Source organism: Protopterus annectens, chromosome 2.part0, assembly GCF_019279795.1.
Source record: "Protopterus annectens isolate FY-2018-M chromosome 2.part0, PAN1.0, whole genome shotgun sequence".
NCBI classification, from domain to species: Eukaryota; Metazoa; Chordata; order Ceratodontiformes; family Protopteridae; genus Protopterus; species Protopterus annectens.
Window position 1 is genome coordinate 1,663,255,654 of NC_056728.1, and position 23,772 is coordinate 1,663,279,425.

Consider the following 23,772-nt stretch of genomic DNA (forward strand, 5'->3'; position numbering starts at 1 on the left):
GCAGTTTTAAAGAAAATGGAAGACAAGGCTAAGTCTATGCAGACTGTTAAAGATTTTTTGCAGGTTCAACCTCCAAAGTTTAGTAGAAATTGGCCTACTAAGGGGTGGACGTATCCTTCTTATGATTCCCAGTCTAGGGGTAGATCTAGACGTGGTAGGGGCAGAGCTCAGGGCTCTTTCAGGCCTAGAACAGGGAGTTCTCCTGCACAATCTTCAGGTGAGGGCAGGGGTCAGTCCTTTCGTAAACAGACCCAATGACCTACCGTTTCAGCTGCCAGAGCCTTCTCGTCTGGCAGCACCTTTGGGAGGAAGGTTGGCACTTTTCAAAGAAAATTGGAGTTTAATTACCCAAGACAGATGGGTATTGGATATCATACACCACGGTTACAGGTTTTATTTCCATACCTTGCCTCCTTTCAAAGGCATGCCAGACGTTCCTCCTCAACAAAGAATAGAGGCTCACAAGCAAATTTCTCTGTTACTCCAAATAGGGGCCATACAGCCGGTCCCTATGCCAGAAGTGGGCCTAGGATTTTATTCTCGCCTGTTCCTAGTACCAAAGAAGGGGAACACGTGGAGACCAATTTTGGATTTATCTATCCTCAACACTTATCTGGACATTCCCAAGTTCAAAATGTTGACGTTACAGCAGCTTTTACCTCTGCTGGGCAAAGATCATTGGATGGTAACTTTGGATCTCAAGGAGGCTTACCTTCATGTTCCTATCAGACTAAGTTGCAGGAAGTATCTGCGTTTTCGAGCTGGGACTTCTCACTATCAGTTCTCTGCATTGCCCTTTGGCTTATCTACTGCCCAGAGTGTTCACGAAAGTTCTGGCTCCAGTGATAGCTTTCTTCAGGCTAAAAGGAATTCAGATCTATCCTTATTTGGACGATTGCCTGATTCTGGCTCAAGGAAGGGACGAGCTTCTTCATCATTTGGAATATGTGATAGCAGTGCTAAGATGCCTAGGGTATTCTGTGAACGAAATAAAGTCCAGTCTAGTACCCTCTCAGGACATGTGCTTTCTGGGTGTAAGACTGAATACAGCATCCCAGATGGCCTTTTTAACCCCGGACAAACAAGAGAATCTTTCCCTTTACTTCCATCAACTATCTCATCAGTCCAGGCTGACTGCAAGGACAGTCCTTCAAGCCTTAGGGTTCATGGCATCTTGTATTCTGGTGCTTCCCAATGCCAAACTGCATATGAGGAAGCTACAATGGTATCTCAAAATGTATGGACACAGCACTGCCAGGATCTGGACACTGTCATTCAAATAATACCTTGCATTCAAAAGGAATTTTTGTGGTGGGCCCAGGAATGTCACCTAAACAAGGGACTCTCTGTGACCCGGCCAGAGGCGAGTCAGATTTTAACGACAGATGCCTCAGACAAAGCTTGGGGAGCTCATCTAAATGGAAAGTGGATACAAGACAAGTGGCCTGCCAGACTACAACATCTACATATCAACTTGAAGGAGATGTTAGCAGTCCAGTTTGCATTAATAGCTTTCAAGGATTTACTTCTTCCAGGGCAGGTGTTGATTCTAACAGACAACACAACTGTCATGTGGTACATCAACAAGCAAGGGGAACACATTCTTATCCTCTATGCAGGCAAGCAATGATTTTGTGGGAGACTGCTCTCAGTTTACAGCTCAATCTTCAGGCAAGGTTTCTGCCGGGAGCACAGAACTCCTTAGCAGATGTGTTGAGCAGGCTAATTATGGATCCCCACAAGTGGAAATTGGATCCTCATGTATTTCAGAAATTGACAGTGTCATGGGGAACTCCAGACATAGATCTGTTCGCTTCTCCTCTAAACCACCAGCTGCCAAAGTTTTGCACAAAAGGTTTCATCCCACAGCTTGGAAAGTGGATGCTCTTTCCTTCAGTTGGAGCAATCTTCATGTGTATGCCTTTCCGCCTCTGCCTCTCCTCCCAAAGGTACTACTAAAGGCCAGACAAGACAAGCCAAGGATGATTTTGATAGCTCCAGATTGGCCTCGACAGCATTGGTACCCATTACTGAGAAACCTGGTACGGAAGCCTCCATGGCCTTTGCCTTCGATTCCACACCTATTGTCTCAGGAGGACAGTCATTTGCTCAATGTCAAGCTTCACTCTCTGCACCTAACAGCCTGGCATATTCTGTTTTGAACCATAGTGGGCCTCCACTTCCACAGCAAGTTTTGAATGTTATTTTGGAAGCTAGAAGGCCTAGTACAAGGAAAGTGTACGCAGATAAATGGAAGAGATTTTTATTTTGGAGTGCAGCAAAGGATTTTGATGTTTCTGAGCCTAATTTAAGTGTGGCTCTTCAATATCTTACTGAGTTACTGGACAAAGGTTTGTCCTTCTCTTCTATTAAGGTTCATGCTGCAGCAATTTCGGCTCACTATGATTGTGACCCACCATTGTTTTCTCATCCTTTGTTCAAGCAATTTCTTAGAGGGGCAAAGAATATAAGACCCCCACGAAGAGCTCCTGCTTGGGATCTCAATTTTGTGTTGGAGAAACTCACTCTACAACCTTTTGAGCCTGCAGCTACTACTGAATTAAAGTTTTTATCATGGAAGACTGCTTTTTTGTTGGCTATTACCTCTGCAAGAAGGGTTTCTGAGTTGCAGGCCCTTATGGCGGTTGAGCCTTTCTTAATTTTCCATAAGGATAGGGTATCTTTACGTACTAATCCTTCCTTTATGCCTAAAGTGGTTCTAGTGTGGCTTTAAACCAAACTATTCATTTGCCTACTTTTTATGCAAATCCCCAAAATAAAGGGAAAAGATTTTGCACACTTTAGATGTACACAGGCAGTTGCGATATTATTTGGACAGAACTAAAGGGTTCAGGCAGTCTCAGCAGTTATTTGTTTCTTTTGCTTTGAGTTCTCAGGGCAAGCCTGTGTCAAAACAAACTATTTCTAAGTGGACTGGGTTTTGCATTGCTTTCTGTTATTCCCATCATGGCAAGGAGATTCCAGCTGGGATTAGGCCTCATTCCACTAGGGCTACTGCCACTTGACAGCTTTTTGAGGGGTGGCAACTAAGGATATTTTGGAGGCAGCTACTTGGAGTTCAGTGCATACTTTTCTAGGCATTATCACCTACCACTTTACTCTAAATCCAGGGCTGGTTTTGCCACTGCTGTTTTGCAGGGCATTTTGGCAGCTCCTGCTTCCTTATAGTTTGGCCATCCTCCCTTACCTCTGCTTTGGGATTCTACCCAAGTGTAAGGACTGCAGCAATGTGAGATGAAGAACATAGTACAGTTTTGTACCTACCATAAATGTAGATGTTCGAAGATCCACATTGCTGCAGTCCAATTTACCCTCCCTCCTTCCCCTCTGTAGTTAGAGGCGGTTGTGTGGGTTGGGTTGTCAGTATGAGGTATATTGTATATATTGTATATATTGTACATATTTTCAGTGCTAGGATAGTTGTTTGTTTGTTTGCTGTCTTTTGGTTTTGACCTTTATTTTTAGGGTCTTCTGACTTCTGGGGCAAGAAAAGACTGAGGATATGACGTCGGTCATGCGCATTTGTACCCTGACGTCCTGATGTCAGTCAAATGCACCTTGACCGACGTCAGCCTTATACTTTGATATTCGGGCTGACCGAGGACAGCGGACTACCCAAGTGTAAGGACTGCAGCAATGTGGATCTTCGAACATCTACATTTATGGTAGGTACAAAACTGTACTATTTACCCTTATCTGGATGACTGCCTCATTCAGGCCGAGTGCAAAGAAAAGCTGCTCCAGGACCTCTTCTTTGTCAAAACACTCCTAACTTCCTTTAGGGTTCACTATCAATGAAAAGAAAGCAAAGCAAACACCCTCCAGGAGGATCATTTTTTTGGGAGCACTACTGGACACAAAATCGCAAGTGGCCTTCGTATCCCCAGAAAAACAGAGCTTCCTGCCTCTCTACTTTACCCAGCTGGCTTCCAGAAGTCACCTCACAGCGAGGAAGTTCCTGCAAGCCTTTGGGGTACATGGCATCTTGCATCCTTCTAATTCCTCTGGCCAGGCTTCACATGAGAAAACTTCAGTGATATCTAAAGAACCTTGGTGTCAAGCATTCTCAGCCTCTAGAGACCTCTCTCCCCCTGATCCCCTGTATAGACCAATACCTACCAGGGATCAACAACTCCCTGGCAGACCACTTAAGCAGAAACTTACTGAACTCCCACGAATGGCAGCTCCACAGAAAAATCTTTTTGCAAGTCACTCAGGTGTGTGGAACTCCAGAGATGGATCTCTATACTTTGCACCTCAACCACCAATTAAAAAAATTCTGTACCAGGGAGTATCACCGCCTAGCGTGAAAGGTGGATGCCTTGACCTTCCCCTGGAACCCCTCCTTTGTGTACACATTCCCTCCTCTGCCTTTTATTCCCAAGGTACTGATCAAGATAAGGGAGGAGAGACCAAAGGCCATCCTCATTGCTCCAGATTGGCTCAGGCAGCATTGGTACCCCTTACTGCACAGCCTCACATCACAGCCTCCCAGGCAGCTTCCCCTGATCTCAGACCTCTTGACTGAGGTGGGGAGGGAAATGCTGCACACAGACTCAAACTGTCAGCATGGCTTATACTCTAAAAACAAACATGGGGCCCCTGTTAAGCAAACAGGTCCTAGACATTATAACAGAGGCCAGAAGGCCTAGCACCAGAAAATCTTATACAGGGAAATGGAAAAGATTCTGCTCTTGGAGCCAGTCCAGAGGAGGCAGTTCCCCTCAACCTTCCATCCCTCTTATCCTGAACTATCTAGCGGAGTTACTCAATAGTGGCCTCTCCTTCTCTTTAATTAAGATCCGTGCCTCAGCCATTTAATCTCATTTGTATACAGACCTGCCCCTGTTCTCACATCCTTTGATTAAACAATTCCTCAGAGGGGCTTCTAAGATCAGACCTCCCAGAAGGCCACCCACACCAGCCTGGGACCTGAATTATGTTTTGGAAAAACTAACCTTACCATCCTTTGAACCTGCTGCTTCAGCAGAACTGAAGTACCTCTCCTGGAAGACTGCCTTCCTATTAGCTATCACCTCAGCCAGAAGGGTTTCAGAACTTCAGGCATTGTTGGCCATTGAGCCCTTCATCATTTTCCATGCAGACAGGGTCTGCCTGAGGACTAACTCATCCTTTATGCCCAAGGTGGTGTCTAATGTGACTCTCAACCAGGCCATACATCTACCCACCTTCTTCTCTAACCCTCAGAACAAGGGCAAAAGAATTCTGCACTCATTAGATGTGCACAGACAGCTCAGATACTGCCTGCACCATACCAAAGCCTTCAGGAAAACAGACCAACTTCTTGTTAGCTTTGCCCCAGAGGCAGAGGGTAATCCCATTTCCAGGCAAACTATTTTCAAATGGATATCACACTGCATCCATTTCTGCTGCAGATTACATGGGAAACCCCCATCTAAGTTGGTTCACACCCATTCCACTAGGGCAGCCTCCACTTCTACAGCATTCCTCAGATGAGTTCCCACCAGGGACATCTTGGAAGCTGCCACCTGGAATTCTGTCCACACCTTTACAAAGCATTACAACCTACCTCTGTTCTCTATGGCTAGGACAGGGTTTGCCTCTGCAGTGCTGCAGGGCTTGCTAACCCAGGTCTAGGTCTCTTAATAATCCTACCACCCCTCTCCTCTGCCTTGGGAATCCTCCCACAGTTGATGACTGCAACAGTGAAACACGAAGAACATAGTACAGTTGTGTACACTTACCATAAATGTAGATGTTTGAGTGTATTCAGTGTTGCAGTCTTGGTTTCCCTCCCTCCTTCCCCCTTATATCCTCTTTACTTAGGGAGACCTAACCTTCTTATGGTGGCTTTTTGCCACCAGGACCACTTTACCACATTTCCTGGGGCTTCTGACTGGTTGGGGCAAGAAAAACTGATGTAATGGTGTCAGCTGCGTTGCTTTATAGCACTGACAACCTGACGTCAGTCAACAAGCAAGAACAGCCGACGCAGAAAAACATTGACTCTGGTATTCGGGCAGGCCGAGGGCTACCACAGCAGGGATAACCTCCACAAGTGATGACTGCAACAGTGAATACAATCGAACATCTACATTTTTGACTACAACAGTGAGCACACTCGAACATCTACATTTATGGTAAGTGTACACAACTGTACTTTCTGCATCCTGTTGTTCAGACAGCTTTTAAAACAAGACACCATTCTTGGCCCTACCTCATAGCCGACCAACTTGTTTGTTGGTCTTTCATATACTGGACTTTGTCAGAAGGTGTGCAATGTCTTGGTATACCACCTTGAGATCTTGGTATATTACAAGTATACATCATCCACTTACTTTTACTATTATGGCCCAATTTAATAAATCCTGTTAAAATTTAACATGGCCTTCACTGATCTTTACTATTATGACCTTGTTAAAGAAATCTATTAAAATTTGTTTTGATATGGCCTTCTGTCATTGAATTGATACTGCAGTGGAGCTTAAGCACCAAATGTATAATATATTTAGTAATTTCTTCTGTAAGAGATCCTCAACCTCACCTGTAGTGGTGAAAGTGCAGTTGTGTAAGTTGAACTTACCATAACAGGAGATGTTCGAATAATCACTGCTGCAGTAGCCTTAGCTGTATGAGTTATATCTAGATATAAGCCTGGAGAGGTATAAGGTCTATATTTAGATGCAATGTAACAGATGACTAGTTTCCAAAGCATTGGGAGTCTTCCCATGAATTAGTACTGCAACATTAACTGGGATGAACATAGTACAGTTGTCTCCAGTTACCATAATTGTTGATATTTGAGTAGATCAATGTTGCAGTTCCTTTCCACCACCTCCACCTCATTTTTATTTTGGGTTGGGGTAGTTCCCATCTTCCCCTTCCCACCCATTCATTTCCTTACCTTTAGGTCAGGGTACCTGAATCATACTTAGTACAACTGGGAAGGTCTTGCTCCACCTCAGGACCATCAGCCTCCTCAGTGTACATGAGAAAGACCTGAAGATGTCACCATCTGACACCCCGTTTATACCCTGACGTCCTGATGTTAGTCAACACAGACGTCTACCAGCTGGAGATTGGTAAAAGACTTTAGTATTTGGGCCTGCCTCAGGCTTCTGTACAGCTGGAAGATCAAAAAAATTAGTATTGCAACATTGATGTACTCAACCGTTTTCATTTATGGGAATTGGAGAGGCAAATGTACTTTCCTTTGCCTTTGAGGGTAGGAGCCAGCCCAGTGCTCTGTAGACAGTTATGCCAATAATATTCCCAGGAAGTTTCTTGAATAAAAGTTTAACCATTTTGGGGACAAAGGCTTTTAAGTACAAAGAGCAAAAATAGACAAAAAGAGTTAGTATTCTTGGGACAGACCTTCTGAAAATTCTCAGCAATTAAGGGGTCAAATGTGCCATCTTATACCTTGTTTTTTCATAATGATAGGTTTGTACACATATTTAGTCATGGGTTTTCCACTACTCAGCTGAAGTTGTTCAGACATCAAAGAGAAGTCTTCAAATTTTGTAAAGTAGGTTTTTCCAGTGTTCTGAGGTTCACTGCTTATTTGACAATGCCTGGGCAACTTCATCATTTACATTCAGTGCATTTTCTATGATAATTTATTGGTAATGACTCTTAGTCTTACTATTTCTATCCTGTAATTTAACTCATTACAGCTGAATGCACCTCCAGATGTTGCTGCAGTTACCTCCTACTGCTCCTCTAGGTGTCAAATATTGCTTATTCATATTTACATTATTAATGTCAAAACCATGCTACCTATAAGGTCTCAGAATATTTTATCTTGAATCATACATGACAACAAACACATTTGTATTGATATTTGACCTCTGTCAATGAGTATTTGTTAGAACTGTAAGGTAATAACTTCATTTTTAAAGGCTCAAGCCACACCCACTAGGAGTTAAAGGTACACACTCAAGAGAGCTGTACTGGAGGGAATGTACACTATTTTTCAGCTTATGTTGCTTTTTTGTTCTAGAGTGCAGCTCTCTGCATTAGCTCACTTTCTTCTGGTTTCATAGTGATTTCTCTTTCTTTCCATTGCTTCATTTTTCCAGAATATCTGCATAGTACTTTTTATTTGAGCTATTTTCTGAATCAGATGAGTAATCTACATAAACTTTTCTCATTACCTTTGTTTGACAGTGTTTTATACAATTCATGCAACTTTCTGGGTATATAGTTCATTTCTGTAGTCATGCATGGTTTTGACATCATTCTTGGCCGGAGCGCCTTCTGTGTGGAGTCTGCATGTCCACCCCGCGGTCGAGTGGCGTTCAAAAGACATGCGTGAATGGGCATGCCTTTGTTGAAGGTTGGGCGTTGAGCTGGCACCTCGGCACCGTAAAAATCTACTGCCAATCATTAGCGGACCGGAGTTCCGCTGTGGTGACCCCTAACTGGGAAAAGCTGAAAGAAGAATAGCAGTACTTTGTATTGGCAAAGATGGTTGCACTACATCTGGATGAGCCCACATTGATTGATTGTAGTTTTACCCGGACAAAACAGACTATTTGAGAATCTTCAATTATGTGGAAGAAAGGTATTTTTGCATGAGGGTAAGTGTTCCTGCAGTGTCATGGGGGATTTGCTGACCACACTCCTCTTAAGTTTACTAACTCCATTGTCACAAAACCTAAAAAAATATTAAAACGCCAGAAAACGTTGACTCAGTGCTGGTCTATTAATGCAAACCACACTGACAATGATTCTCAGCTGAAAGCAGTGGTTGAGGATAATGTAATTGACGAGCTTAAAGCTTATCTAGTTTACACCTGACCAAGGTTGGCAATTACACCCTCAAGTTGTGTTGCAAGGTGAACAACTGATGCTGATGTCTACTGTTTTGTTAAATCTACACATTAACATGTTGAATATTTTTTTGGATCAGCCATATATGCTAACAGGTTTATTTTGTTTTTTTCTGCAGTCAGTCTTGGGACATTAGGAATTTAGCAGTGGCTCTCTTTGAACTGCTTGGCATTGAATAAAAGCCCAGTAACTAATCTGCATCATTTTATGCTCTTTGTGTGCTACGTATATCAGCTGTACTTTAACACGGTTTCATGTATATTTTATCTTGATTGCCTTAACTGGTTGACCATAGCTCCACTTGCCTTGTGGCCCAAGTCATAGTGTAAAAAAGATCAATTTGGACCGGTCTGCCATTAAGGTTAAAAAATGCTAATTAAGTAAATAATATATAGATCAGGGCAGAGCCCTGATGAGAATTAAATGCACATATATGTCTGTCATGTGGGAATCCTGCACTCCCTTAACCCAGTCTCTATATATATTGCATCTGTAAATTGTGAGTTCTAAATAGATGTGGCATTTGAACCTGACAGTCACATTTATATCTCCTCCTAATGTTATGCCATCCTGGATCACCTCTCTTATTAACTTGTAAGCTTCCTGGAATATTTTACTGGAGTAGATGGTAGAAGATTGAGAGATACAAATGTGCAATTCTTACTAAATCTCTTTTCCATGTAAATATATGCTGGAAAGTGAAAAGTAATTTCTAAGAAAGTTGAAGTACTCTATATATAAAACATACATTTTATACTGGAAGCTAATGTTTTGCATGGATGTAAAAGTCCATGACTCTGGCCTTTGGGAACTCCCACTGGTAGTATACTTCTTTAGAGGTTGCCTTGTCAATTTTTATTGTAAAGGGTCTGTTATTTAGATAATTATTGGCTTGTGATGGGCTTTCATGAGAATAACAAATAAATGCAGTTGAGTTTTGAGAAGTGATTTAAATTGTCAAAGGCTCATTTTAGGTAAATACAAATGGCACATCAGTTCGCCTTTGGTAGTTGTGATAATGGTGGTAAAGAAAGGATTTATAATAGGTATTGGTGACCTGATTGTGATGGGGCAGTAGAGTTTTAGAAAATAGGAATGGATCCTGTTTGCATGCACAGATCTATATCAAGAAAAGTCAAGTGTAAGGTTGTGAAAGACTTGGTGGACAATCTAGTAAGTTAAAATGTTTGACTAGTTATACCTGGAATCACAGGCTACATGGCATTCTGTAATAGCTGAAGGTAATGACATATTAATCTAAAAAAGTTACAGTAATATTTCATTTGGTTGTAGGATTACATTCCTGTGAAGAAAAACACACAAATGTACTGCTCATTTCTGTCCTAACTATGTATCTTTTACATTTTTTTATTTATTTTTTGTTTTGTTTTCATGTGCCCCACCAGCTAGCGACTGTGCCCATACTGGACCCCAGAAAGAAAAGGAACCTGGAGCCACCACTGCTACAGTGGTTGTAAAGCAGACATTGATGTTTATCTGAAGCATAAGTATCATGTTTTTCCCTGTAAAGCAATATTTAATCCTTCCGACTCACACAGTTCCAGGAACAAAACACAGCAAGGTCTTCTGACCACTTGGTTGCAGTTTTCTTATTTGGTGAGAAAGAGTATTTGTAGTTATTAGGCTAAATATGCCTTTCCCTGCACTAGAAAATTAACCTGCTGACAAACTACTACTACCTGATGATCTTTATAGCATCACTTATTCCATTTTTTATTTTTTATTGAACTGTAGTCGTATACATATGATTTAGGTAGGCAGTGTATATTATGTGAAGAACCGTGAAGTCCATTTTCTAATGCTTTATGACATGAATTAACCATATGTTAACAGTGCTGCAGTAGCAGTATACGTTGTAACAATGGTAACATGAACATTTTCATTCACAGGAACATAAGCTTAGCAATCATACATCTTAATCTCTGAACATTAAAAAGTCATAACACTAGCCTTTAACAATTATTGCAGAGAGTCACAAAGAGGAGCATTTTATTTTTCGCAATAGTAAGCTTCCATGCACTAAGTGATACTTTTATATTTTGTGATTGTGACTGTTTTTATAAGGTTAGCATTTTTATTTAGTAAGTTGAATGTCCATAAAAAGGTCTAATTTTATAAAAAAAACATATAAATCTAGTTAGGGCAAGGCTAAATCTGAAGGCCAAAATCATAGCAGTTAAGAGATACACATTAAAGAATATTTCAGTAAATCAAAATAAAGGCCTTAATACTGCAAAACTAATCCATATAGTGATCCATTGACCTGAAAGATTGAAAGTTTGTTATACAAAGCATAATGAACCATAAGGAACAGAGTATGCTAACAACAATTCCGTATTTAACAGCTAGCACTCTGGAAAGTGACAGCTTCCAAGCTGCTGTAGACCATTTAGCACATGAGAGTTGACTGTACCCTTTTTGCTGCTATAGAGTACAAACTTGCTTAAAGAAAAAAGATAGGATTTAGAAACTATCAGAAGCTAAGTTGTCCCTGCCTGTTACTAACTCAGTCATCATTTAAGTAGAAGACTCCAGACATCTAAGTTTTGAATTAAGTATGGAGCTTGACATGCTTTGACTTAACACAGACTTTCCTCATCTGACATGCCTTTACCTGTAGCAACCCGATTCTGTGTCATCAGGCTGAAGTTCTGCTTCTTAGAAGACCTGTTGTATGTATGATCTGGTAAAACACTTTAATTGAAATTAATTTTGCACATGCATCCTGGAATTCACTTTACAATACAGGTCAGCTACAGTAATGTTCTTAGTTTGTTCTCCATGCATGTAGTATACAAGCATGAAGCTGCCTACCAAGAATCTCATCACGCAGAGCTGTCTCGCACTGGAGTCAGACATGGCACAGCATTGTCAAGAATGTTTTCTCAATCGTGGGTCCAACCACTAAGAAGCTCTAACCATAAGTAATTTATGCTGAGTTCTAGACTGCTTGTAATACCCATGTGGCAGTTAATTAAAATTGGAGATTTCAGCTTGCAGTTATAGCTTATAGTACCTGTTGTGGCTTTGCACAGCTTTTTTGCGAGTGCGTTCTGCAACTGTTACTTGCCACTTTGTGCTGGATTTTAGAAAGATAAATGTTAGGAAGTCTTGCATGTTTACTTGCTATTAAATAACCTGGCAGTTTTGTGTCTTTCCAATAGTGCACCTTAAAGAAAGACTAGATGAATATATCAAGCAATGGAATGGTCTTGTAAAGGTATTTCGGAATGAAAGGAGGGAAGGATTAATTCAGGCAAGAAGCATTGGTGCCCAAAAAGCTAAACTGGGGCAGGTAAGGTGGAAAATGGATTCTGATTTTTATAGATTTTGCAGTTTATTTGCAAATATGTACATATCTCTTTATCTACCTCTGCTCAGTACTGTTCAGCTAGTGAGTAATGTCATTAGCATACTTAATGTTTTTTTTTTCAACATTATTATTTCTTTAGCAGCTGCATGTATCTTATGTATTCTGTTATTTAAATTACAGATCTGATGTTGTTGCCTTCATTTGCTTTTCACCCTGTGGTCTCTGATCCGAGCATCAGATCCGACTCGGCTGTATACTAAAGCTGTAGGTTCCAACATCTGAGATCCTTGCCTACCCATGATGCCCCCCTCTCCCCCAGATCTTGTCTGCCATGTTTTTGTAAGCATCAGGTTCTCTTCACTCTGAGCTCCTCAGGGAATTTCTTTAGCTGTGAGTGTTTTCTAATATATGTATGTAATATTTTTTCTCAGTTTTGAGTTTCTATTGCTTCTGCTCTTTCTCTCCCATTCCTTGTCAAGGAGGAGTATATTTTTTAATGGTTGCTTTTCTCTCCCTTTCCTACCCCTTCCTTTTCATTTGAAATAGCTAATTTCTGGTTTAGATCTCAGATAGTTATAGAGATCTTTCTATTAAAACCAAAAAAAAGTAATAAATTAGACTAGTTTCTCGTTTAATAGTGTGTTTTGCTGCAGACCTTTGTTGGTAGTTTGTTTCTTTCCTCCTGTGGTGGTATGGTCTGGTGTTTTTGTTGCAAGACTGTGGCTGATCCTAAACCCGCCGGGTTCAAAAATGTAGCACTTGTGGGCACAAGATACCACTGTCTGACGCCCATGCTGAGTGTGTAGTTTGTCTAGCGGCAGCTCATCTTGACTATGCTTGCTCCATCTGTGACGGTTTTAACTAGTGGATACTTATTGACCATTGGAACAAGATTATTTTTTCAAGGGTCTTCTTCCAGGATCCTCTTCTTCTTCAGCCATCCCTTCTACTTCAGGGGCTCAACCCCCCTCAAAGAAGCATAAGGATAGGAAGAGGTCCCCCAGCAGGTCTCATCTCTCCAGGGATCATCCTGCCAAAATTCTGAGGTCTTCAGAGCCAACAGCTTTGTCTGCAATAGTCATTCAAGGCTTCCCTTCACCTTGGAGCTGTAGCTTCTCCCCCGAATGCATGATGTCGAGACCTAAGTCTCCACTCTTGCAGCAGCCTAGGCCCTCTTCCAAGCCTGCTTCAGTAGCTTCATCTGTTAGGGCCTCCCATAGCCTCTCCAAAGCCGAGGTGGACAGCATGATGGTAAAATTCCTCAGGGCACAAATCCAACTGGGGATCTTGCCTGCTTCATCCCTTCCCGGATCCACAGGCAATGTCCCTACCTTCACTGCTATTGCTCCTTCTCTAATCCGACCCTGGATTTTGGAGTTATCAGGTCCAAGCCTCCTTGGAGCTAGAAGTCGAGCCATCTGGTACAGTTACCTTGACTCCGGTGGCCTCCCTGCCTCCCCTGGCTCTGACGGTTTTGGAGCCTAGCGACTCTCTGAGCCATAGCTTCCGCATCGGATTTGAGGGGTTGACATCAGCTATGAAATTATCGGACCAGTCTCTTCCTTTCAGGGCTTTGGCAGTTGATAGCTCTGCTCCAACTCCCCACTCAGATCCGGGGGTGGCTGGGGCCTCTAGAACTTTCCTGTCGACAGTTTTGGCTTTGGCGGGGATGCCTGGGGTGTCCCCGTCTCCCTTGGCCTTTGAGGTAGTAGAGAGCATCCTCTCTGCACCCAGAAGAGCCTCGGCTGTACCTGCTTTGGACTCTAGTCCTTCCTTAGCTGCTTGCCTGCCCAGAAAGACTTCCTGTCTGTTTCCAGTGTGGAACCTCTTGAGTCTTGCAATACCTTTCCAGATCACCGCATTGAAGAGGTCCCTTGGAAGCATATGTGTAAAAGGAGACACCCAGATTCCCCTTTGGAATCCCCCACTGAGGACACTGATCTCACTGAAGGAGAAAGGTTCCCCAGATCTCCACCCAAAGATGTCTCCTTTGGGGACATCGTGGAAATTCTTCGCCAGAAGGGTGATTGGTCTTCCAAAAGCCCTAATCTGGAAGCATTGTAGTTTCTGGAAGCCTTTAGGTCAGGCCCATCTACTTCTTGGGTGTCCCCCCTGCAGATCCTCTTATCAACCTTGTGTCCTGCAGGGAGTGGAAGGAACCAGACACAGTGGAACCGATCCCGATAAGATCCTCAGTGCCCCTTCTGACCAGCCACATTAGACTAATGGGATCCTAGTAGATGCCATGATGGTGGCAGCCTCCACCAAGAAGGAGCTAACCCAACAGAGCTCTACTGTCCATTCCCCTAACAGGGAGTCCGGGGTTTTGGACAGGTTCAGAAAGCAGATTTATGCTTCAGCGACCTTCGTTTTGTGAGTGCTGAACTACCTGGCACATAACCAGGCTACAGAGGGACTTGGTTAATGAGCTCTCAAGTTCGGTCCCAGGGTCCATGTCTGCCGAGGATCAGAAATCCTGTTCCTCAAGAATGGCCAGCCTCAAGTCTATTTCCAACACATCCATGAAGTTAATCTTGCATTCAGCAGAGGGTGCCTCATGGGCGGCAAGATCAGGCATTGCAGTCAGACGCCATGAATGGATGCGGCTATGTGATTTCTCAGAACCCTATAAGGAGTCTTTTGTTAATGTTTCCTTCAATGGATTGACCTTTTTTTGGTCCAACGGTTCACTCTTCCAATGTGAAAAGGATGGAAAGACCTTGTCTGCCATCAGGATACACTTTTCTACCCCACAACAGTCCTTTTCTAGGAACCAGGGTGGAGGTAAGAAGTGGTTCCATTGGGCACAAGATACCACTGTCAGATGCCCATGCTGAGTGTGTAGTTTGTCTAGCGGCAGCTCATCTTGACTATACTTGCTCCATCTGTGACGGTTTTAACTAGTGGACACTCCAGGATTCACCCAGGGGACTTTTCTCCTTAAGGCAGAGCGGGGGAACCAGTTATAACAACAGACACCACCCTTGTGGCAGAGGGGGGTCCATTAAATCAGGAGTCTCGAGATTCTTTCTCAGACAGGCCCAATCAGTGAACCTGAAGGATTGCCCAATGGCTCTACTCTGGAGGCAGTTGGGGGATGTTTGTCTCTACACCCAGCAGCCTGGGAAGCCATCACAAAAGATCGTTGGGTGTTAAAGATCATACCCAGAGGCTATTCTGTACCCTTTTTCCAAACGTCCCAAAAGAAAGATCCTCCCCGATGTCCCATCCAATCAGCGGGATGCTGCAGTGTCAGTGATTGCAAAGCTGCTCTCAAAAAGAGTCATCCAAAGCATCCCCCCAGACTAGATTGGATCTGACTTTTGCTTAAGATTCTTTTTGGTGCCCAAAAAGACGGGGGATCTCAGACCCATTCTGGATCTCACACCCCTCATCAAGTCTATTGCCAGCTCAAAGTCCCATATGGTCACGCTACAGTCCATTATACCCTTCCTATAGAAAGATGATTGGATTTACTCTATAGATCTTCAGGATGCATACTATCACATCAAGATGAACAGGCACACCAGAAGGTACCGCTGCCTCAGGCTGGGAGCCAGTCACTATCAGTTCAGAGCACTGCCCTTTGGTCTTACCACAGCCCCCAGGGTGTTCACCAAATGCATGGCATTGGTAGCAGCTCACCTGAGACTGCAAGGATTCAAGGTGTTTCCTTACTTGGACAATTGGCTCCTACCTGCTCCCACCAGACATAGACTTCTTCAAGCCAGAAGAATACCTGCTACATCTAGCCTCGATGTTGGGCATATCTATCAGTCTAAGCAAATCCCATCTGCTTTCTGTCTAGGTTACAGACTTTATCAGAGCTCGCTTCCACACCCCTTGGTACCTAGCTATCCCTTGCACCTGACAGAATCTCCAGCCTGAGATCCCATGTCAAACAAATAATGGACACTCCATTACCCCAAACCAGTCTTGTTCTTCAGACCTTGGGCTCCATGATGGCGATAATCACTTTAGTACCCTTAGCTCGCCTACACATGAGGGTGCTTCAGTGGAACCTAACCGTACAATGGTCACTTCTCCATTACCCTCTAAACCACCATATCAGGATCTCCCAAGCATGCAAACAGTCTCATTTGGTAGATGCAATCAGACGACCTGCTGCAGGGGTGACCTTTTGTTCTTCCTCCTCCCTCGGCCACTGTGAACACGGATGCTTCCCGGCTTGGGTGGGGGAGCCACTATTTGGGACAAGACAGTTCAAGGCACGTAGTCCCCCCTAGAGACCAATTTGCATACAAATGTTCTGGAGATGAGAGCGGTGCTTCTTGAACTGCAGGTCCTCCACTCCTGTCTCCCCACAGAAGCTATTGCAGTTCAGACGGACAACATGTCAGTGGTCTGGTACATCAACAAGCAAGGGGGAACCAGGTCTTATCCCTTGTGTCAAGAGGCCATGAAGTTGTGGCGATGGGCAATCTCTTCAAATCGCTTTCTCAGAGCGACACAAATTCCGGAGAAGATGAACATTCTACCAGACAGGCTCAGTAGAACCATCCTGATGCCTCAGTTGTGGTCTGTAAACCCTGCAGTGGCAAATATCATATGGAAATGGGTCAACCTTGCTGCGACCTGTTTGCTTCTCCCTCCAACACCAAGTGCAGCGAGTTTTTTGCCCTGATCCCTCTGCAGGGACAGTCTCTGAGAGATACTCTAGTCCATGCTTGGCCCCCTGATCTGCTTTATGCCTTCCCTCCCTTTCCGCTCATTCCCAAATGTCTTCAGAAAGCAGAAATCAAAGTGCCCAGTCATCCTCATTGCCCCCTTTTGGCCCTGTCAAGTCTGGTTTCCCTTCCTTTGGCCTCATTTGGTCTGTTTGCCATAGACTGTGGGTCCCTCTCCATGTCTGTGGACCCATTCCTTGGGACACTCCCATCTGGATCTACTGAACCTGAAGTTAACCTCTTGGTTTCTCCACTTCCAATGATGGCTAGAAATCCCAGGCTTTCCTCTCCAGTTTGAAAAATTTTAGTTGAAGCCCACAAGCCTTCCATGAGAAAACTTTGTGCCAGTAAATGGAAGAGATTCTCCATCTGGTCCCTTTAAAACCAATTTAGACCCCTTTTCTGCACCTGTACCCTCAGTTTTGGACTTTTTGGCTCATCCTTTTAATACCGGTGCAAGATTTTGTATGGTTAAGGTACAACTTGCTGCCATTTCTAATTTTCATGTTGGAGAGAGTTCTTTCTCTGTAGCCTCATCTAAACTATACAAGGCTTTTCTGAAGGGTACCTTTCTTCTGTGTCTTCCTATCAATGAACCTGCCCTTCCTTGGGACCTCACCTTAGTTGTTCAGGCTTTAGTCTCATCTCCTTTTGAAACTGCAGTGAAAGTAGACTTAAAGTTCCTTACCTGGAAAACTATTTTCTTGGTGGCTATCACTTAATCTTAGAGGGTTTTGGAGCTACAAGCCTTGTCTTGCAAGCCACCATATCTTACCTTCCATAAGGACAGAGTCGCCTTACATGCTAATCCCTCTTTTTGCCCAAGATCACCTCAGAGGCTAACTTAAACCAAGTCATTAATCTTCCAGTGTTCTTTCCTAACGTTCAAAACAAGGAAGAATATATTCTCCATACATTGGATGTGCATACACAACTTTGTTTTTATTTGGGCAGGGCTAAAACTTTCAGAAAATCTGATCAACTTTTCATATACTTTTCTAAGTCTAGATTAAGTAAACCAGTTTTCAAGGTTACGCTAGCCCATTAGATTACTAGTTGTATCAAACTTGCTTATTCCTCTAAGGGCCTTTCATTGCCTGCTCAGATTAAAGCCCGTTCTACCAGATCTATTTCTAATTCAGTTTTTTTTTGGTCCAAGCTTCCATAGATGAGATTTGTGCAGTGGTTATGTGGTCCAACCATCATAGTTTTATTTCCCATGTAAGCTGGACATTATCTCCAGGTCCAGGGCATCTTTTGGTTCCGCTGTGCTCAGGTATATCCTTCCTTAAAGGCCTTCCAAGTTCTTTAGTAGCTGGGGACTGTGTCCCATAGGTTGAAGAGCAAATGAAGGCAACATCATCAGGTAAAGATGTACTCACCATAACGTTCCACCTGTGTTGTTGCCTCTCATTTGCTCTTTAACCTTCCCTCCCTCCATCCTCATGCCTTTTCAAGGACCTAACAGATATTGTTTTGATGCAGATACTTCTGTTTCCCCTCTGAGCTCTTGAAGTGTCATAGCTTGGCTGATTACTTTTCTCTAAGTAATGTCTCTTGACTTTGGGTGTTTTGTTTGTGATATGCTAGGTTGCAGCAAACTCAATCTGAGGGATTTCGAGAGTGGGGCATCATGGGTTGGGGAGGAGCTCAGATGTTGGATCCTACAGCCATAGCCAGCATCAGGCACCCGTCAAACCCGCGGCCGCGGGGAGCTCCCCATTGTCTCCCCACATACGAGGGCCCCCATGTGAAGCAGCCACAGGTTTCTCCATCTCTTCCACTCCCTGCTTGGTGCCTTGTTCATTCGGCTGTTAGTGCTATCGAGCGATCCTGCCTCCTCCTCCCCCCCCCTGAAAGAAATTGCTTCCTTGATGGCTGCAGCCAATCTGGTCCCTTGCTTTACTTGTAAGCTGCACTCAATCAGGTCTGCTTCAGTGAAGCAAGGGACCTGATTGGCTGCAGCAGTCAAAGACGCAAGTTCTAGTTTCCTGATTGTGTTTACCGTAATATGTGGTCTGTTGGGTCTGTTCTTTTGATTATCAACATTAGGCACACATCTGAACTGCCCAGATTTTTTAAGAATATACAGATTTTTGCTTTATATTTTTGGTTTGTTCTTCATAAAATTTGTGGTTTTCTTATACATTAATGAGTATTGAAGTCACTAAATAATAGCAGACATACATTTAAGTTTCAGACTTTATATCCTTCAGAAAAATGTATGCTAAAGCAAAGCCTGAAAGCAAGTTTGTAAGTTTATATGAGCAATATTTAAAAAGTGTCCCTATTTTTAAGCCTTTGTACCCCTATTATTTTTGGCTTTGCCCAGATCTTTCATGCTAAGAGGTTGAGAGGTATGCTGTGAGGATGGATGCAGGTTTTGCTGGAACGACCAAAGGACCACCAAAGCAGCTGTATTTTAACTACCCTTGTAAGGGCAGTTTCTAAAAGATCTGAAAAACTGTCCTTTTGAGGGCAATTTAAAAGGGCTGAACAAGTCTGGTTTGTGTGTAGTAGAAGCAAGCAGAGGATTAGTAACAGCCTTCTATCAACTGCAGAAAAGATAAGTTGCTGGGTTTATTTTTAACTTTATTTTTTGCTGGGAGGGGGCAAGGAAGCCTAGAGAGAGGATTGTATAACTTTTTTTCTGCAGAGTTCTTATGCAAAGATGATTTGTGGAGGGGGGGGTGAGGGGCTGTGGTTGTAACAGTTTTATTTTATCTTTGTCAAGAATTCTGCTAAGAGACTGAGGAAGGAAGGCTTGTTTGTAATTAATGTTCAGATTTGATGTTTTTTTTATCTAGTCTTGCATAAGAATATTCAATATTGCATTTTTGTTTTGTGTACAATTGTGCTGAAATATTGGTAGTGGGGGGATGGTGTCTCTGAGAATGCTTCAGAATAGACAGATGTTTTAATGTATACAAATGCAAACCCTGTTCTGCTAGTATGTTTTGTGTATACCGGCAATGTTTACAACTATGCTTGATGCTACACCTTTGTTCTACGATAATTTTTTTGCTCTCTCTCCAGAGTTATTGTGCTGAGAGGTTGGAAGGGGAGTGAGTGGCTGTGCGAATGTTGCAGAATGTACAGCTGTTGTTTTAATGTATACTAATGCAAACCCTGTTATACTAGTATTGTGTATACTGACAGCGTTTACAACTATCCCTGATGGTACTCCTTTGTTCTATGATAATTTTTTGCTTTGTCCAGAGTTATTGTGCTGACAGGTTGGTAAGGGGGTTACGGTCTGTGAGAATGTTGTGCAATATTCAGATGTTTGCTTGGTATTTATCTATTTTCATTACAATATGTGGGGTTATGCAATGCATTTTACTTCATAATCTGTTATTCCAGCATCTATATTTGCTGATAAGCACATTGTTTTTTAATGTTAAGCGTTTGTGTTTTTATTTTACTTACACTTCATCCAGATTTATTGTGCTGAGACACCGGGGGTAAGGGCTGTGACAATTCTGCAGAATGTACTGATGTGTTAATACGTGCCAATGTAACCCCTGTTCTACTATAGAAGTTGATTTTAGCAAAGTTTCAAACTATCCCTGATGTTATGCCTTTGTTCTGCATATTTTTTTTTGGCTCTGTCTGGAATTGTTAAGCTGAGAGGTTAGGAAAGAGGGATAGGGGCTGTGAAAATGTTGCGCAATGTTTAGATGTTTGACCTGTATTTTTGGTCTGTTAGTCATCAAAAATGTGAATTCACACAATGCATGCTACTGGAAAAATCTGTTGTTCTACTATCCCACCATCTTTATTAGTTCATAACCACAGTGTTTTAAACCCCCTAATGTTATGTCCTTGTCTTTTTTTTTTTGTTTTGTTTGTACCTCCTCTAGAATTGTGCTGAGACTTTTGGGGGGGACTCTGAGAGTTTTGCAAAATGTACTGATTATTTTAATGAATGCTAATGCAATCCTTGTTATTCTAATAATTTTTAAGTTTATCATAGCAATGTTTGTAACTATCCTTGATGTTAAACCTTTGTTCTGCAGCTATTTTCAGCTTTGGAATTTTGCTGAGAGGTTAGGAGGTTGGTAGGGGCTGTGAGAATGTTGCACAATGCCCAGATGTTTGTTGGTTTTGTGTCTGTTCTTCAAAAATATGGGGTCACACAATGCATGCTACTGCAAAATCTTATTCTAGCATAGCAGAGACCTCCAAAGTGCAAACAACCCTCACATACTGATACATGAACTGAATCCACCAATACACATACGTATAACACTGTCTCAGCAATGAAGCCTCTAAGGCAAAACACTTCAAAACCAAATGTCCTAGTCATAGGCGACTCAATAGTGAAACACACAAACGTCCCTCTCACCAGGCTAGACAAAGAGAAGGTCACAGTCAGCTGCCTGTCAGATGCCAGGATCCGCCAAGTCAAGCACGCACTCAAATCACTCAGCAGCAATTACCGTTATGACTCTGTCATAGTACATGTTGGAGTGAATGACTACTGTCTGGACTATATGAAGAGAGACATGATACGGCTCTCAGATTATGTGTGCTAGGCATGTGTGTCCCTAGCCCTAAGCGGCATTCTACCATCACCTAGGATGATGCCACAGTACAAACAAAAAAATTGATTTTAACAATTGGCTTAGCATGTGGCGTCACTCCAAGGGGATCAAGCATCTTTCAGCCTGGGAAGACATGGTCGACAGACCTCGATGCTTCGCCAGAGATGGTCAACACTTGTATACTCAAGGCTTGCCTCTCCATAGAGCCTTTTTTAGGCTATGTCAAAACAGCAAAACTTCCAACATAGGAAATACTCTAGAGACAGACTCAAAGTTATGCTGCTTAATGCTAGGAAACTAAACAGTAAACTGCACTCCCTGGAAGCACTAATCACCTTGGAAGAGGCTGAAGTCTGTGCAGTCACTGAGACTTGGTTCAGAGCTGCTGAGAGTACACGGACCATGCAGGGCTACAATGCCTTCCACACATTCATACCCCAAAACAAGCGTGAAAGATCCATAGTTCATAGGTTCATAGGTTCATACTAGGCTATCTGCCCAAGGGCATTTATAAGCCTAGCCCATAGTTATTTGGCTTTCGCCACCCCTTTAGTTTGAATAAAACTATGCCTATTATTTTGCTGTGCCTCTGTCAAGCAGTGACAATGAAGTAATCCCTGGGGTATATCTGCGATCCCCCATCCATTGGTCAAGATTCCTCTTGAACAAGGCCAGCGAGGTGCTCTGTCTCACATGTACCGGGATTTTGTTCCACAGCATAGGGAGTCTCTGGGTGATGAATCTGTCCCTCCAGCACATTCTATTAATAACCGTGTCAAGGTTTAAGTCTCCCGCCCTTGTGGTTCTGAGGGATCTAGATTTTTTGAGGTGGAGCATATTCATCAAATCAGGGTTTGACATGACCTTATATGTCAGGCACAGGTCACCTCTGAGACTGAATAGAGCTGGAGTTCTTTCAGTCGGGCAGCATAAGACATATTTTTGAGACCCTTTATCCTTTTGGTGAGGAACTTTTGGGGCCTTTCCAGCTGCTGCAGGTATCGGGTCAGATACATTCCGAATGGGGCATTGTACTCAATCATAGGTCTAATGAGTGATGAGTACAGGGGGACGATGACCTCCCTTGATCTAGATGTGAATCCCTTCATGATCAGGTGGGCAATGTAGAAGGTTTTCCTAACTACTTTAGCAACATGAGTGTCAAACGAAAGGCTAGTGTCAACCTGGGTCCCCAGATCCCTGATGACTTCTTCTGTGCTCAGTGGATTGCCACCTATATGGTAGCTAGGGGTAACCTTGTTTTTCCCGAAGGGTATGACTATGCATTTCTTGGCATTTAACTTTAGGCCATGGCTCTGGCACCAGTTATCCGTTTCTGTGAGGCCCTTCTGAAGGATATCTGTGTCAGATGTGTTTTCGACTATGGCGCCCAGTTTGCAGTCATCTGCAAACTTTGTCAGCCATAACCCTCCTGTGTTTGCTTGTACTTCAGAAAAGTAAATGCCGAACAAGAGTGGACCCAGGACTGAGCCCTGTGGGACACCACTTGTGACAGGCTTTGAGTCTGACATGGCTCCAGCAACTCTGACCCTGTGGGTTCTGTCACTTAGCCAGTTTGCAACCCATCTTGTGATATATGGGTTTACATTCAAGCTGATGAGTTTTTCGATGATACCTGAGTGGGGTATTGTGTCGAAGGCCTTTGCCAGGTCAAGGTAGGCTGTATGGACTGCCTTTCCCTCATCAATGGCCTTGGTGACTGTCTCAAAAAAGTCAACCAAGTTTAAAAGGCATGATCTGCCTTTGACAAAGCCAAACTGGGTTGGATCCAAAGTCTGCAAGTTCCCTATGTCTTTATTTATGAGTTCCATTATGATCCTCTCCATGGCTTTGCAGATAAGGCTTGTCAAGCTAATGGGATGGTAATTTCCAGGGTCGGTGGAGGCACCACCCTTGTGAAGTGGGACTACAGTTGCCGTGCGCCACTCCTTGGGTACGTATCCTGAGGTGAGGCTAAGATTAAACAGCTGTCCTAACTGCGGGTTTAATTCCTCATTGAGTTCGTGGAGCACACAGCCGGGGACACCATCCGGTCCCATGGATGCTGTGTTTTTTGCTTTGGAGAGAGCAGTTCTCACCTGGGCGTTGGAGATGTTTGGGGGGCTACAATCCTCTGGTATAGATATCTCTCCTTTTGGGGGGGGGGAGAAGTTTGCACTGAACCTGTCAGCCAGTATGTTGGCAATGTGTGTAGGTTCAGTAATCTTCACATCATTTTGAACTAATTCTGAGCATATCTGGGGGTTTCCTCCTAGGTTTCTAACATAGCTAAAGAAGGCCTTATGATTGTCTTTTGAGTCCTTGGCGATTTTTCTCTCAAAATTTGCCTTGGATGATTTTATGA

General features: G+C 43.1%; 1 protein-coding gene across 2 annotated transcripts in view; it reads left to right on the forward strand.

Annotated features, from left to right (window-relative positions):
- Positions 1–23,772, forward strand: part of GALNT7 (polypeptide N-acetylgalactosaminyltransferase 7) — a 1,380,380-nt gene that overhangs the window by 489,723 nt on the left and 866,885 nt on the right. For both annotated transcript variants that reach the window (XM_044061719.1, XM_044061717.1), the window contains exon 4: positions 12,024–12,154. In XM_044061719.1, the coding sequence (XP_043917654.1) occupies positions 12,024–12,154 (131 nt within the window). The remainder of the gene's footprint in view (positions 1–12,023; positions 12,155–23,772) is intronic.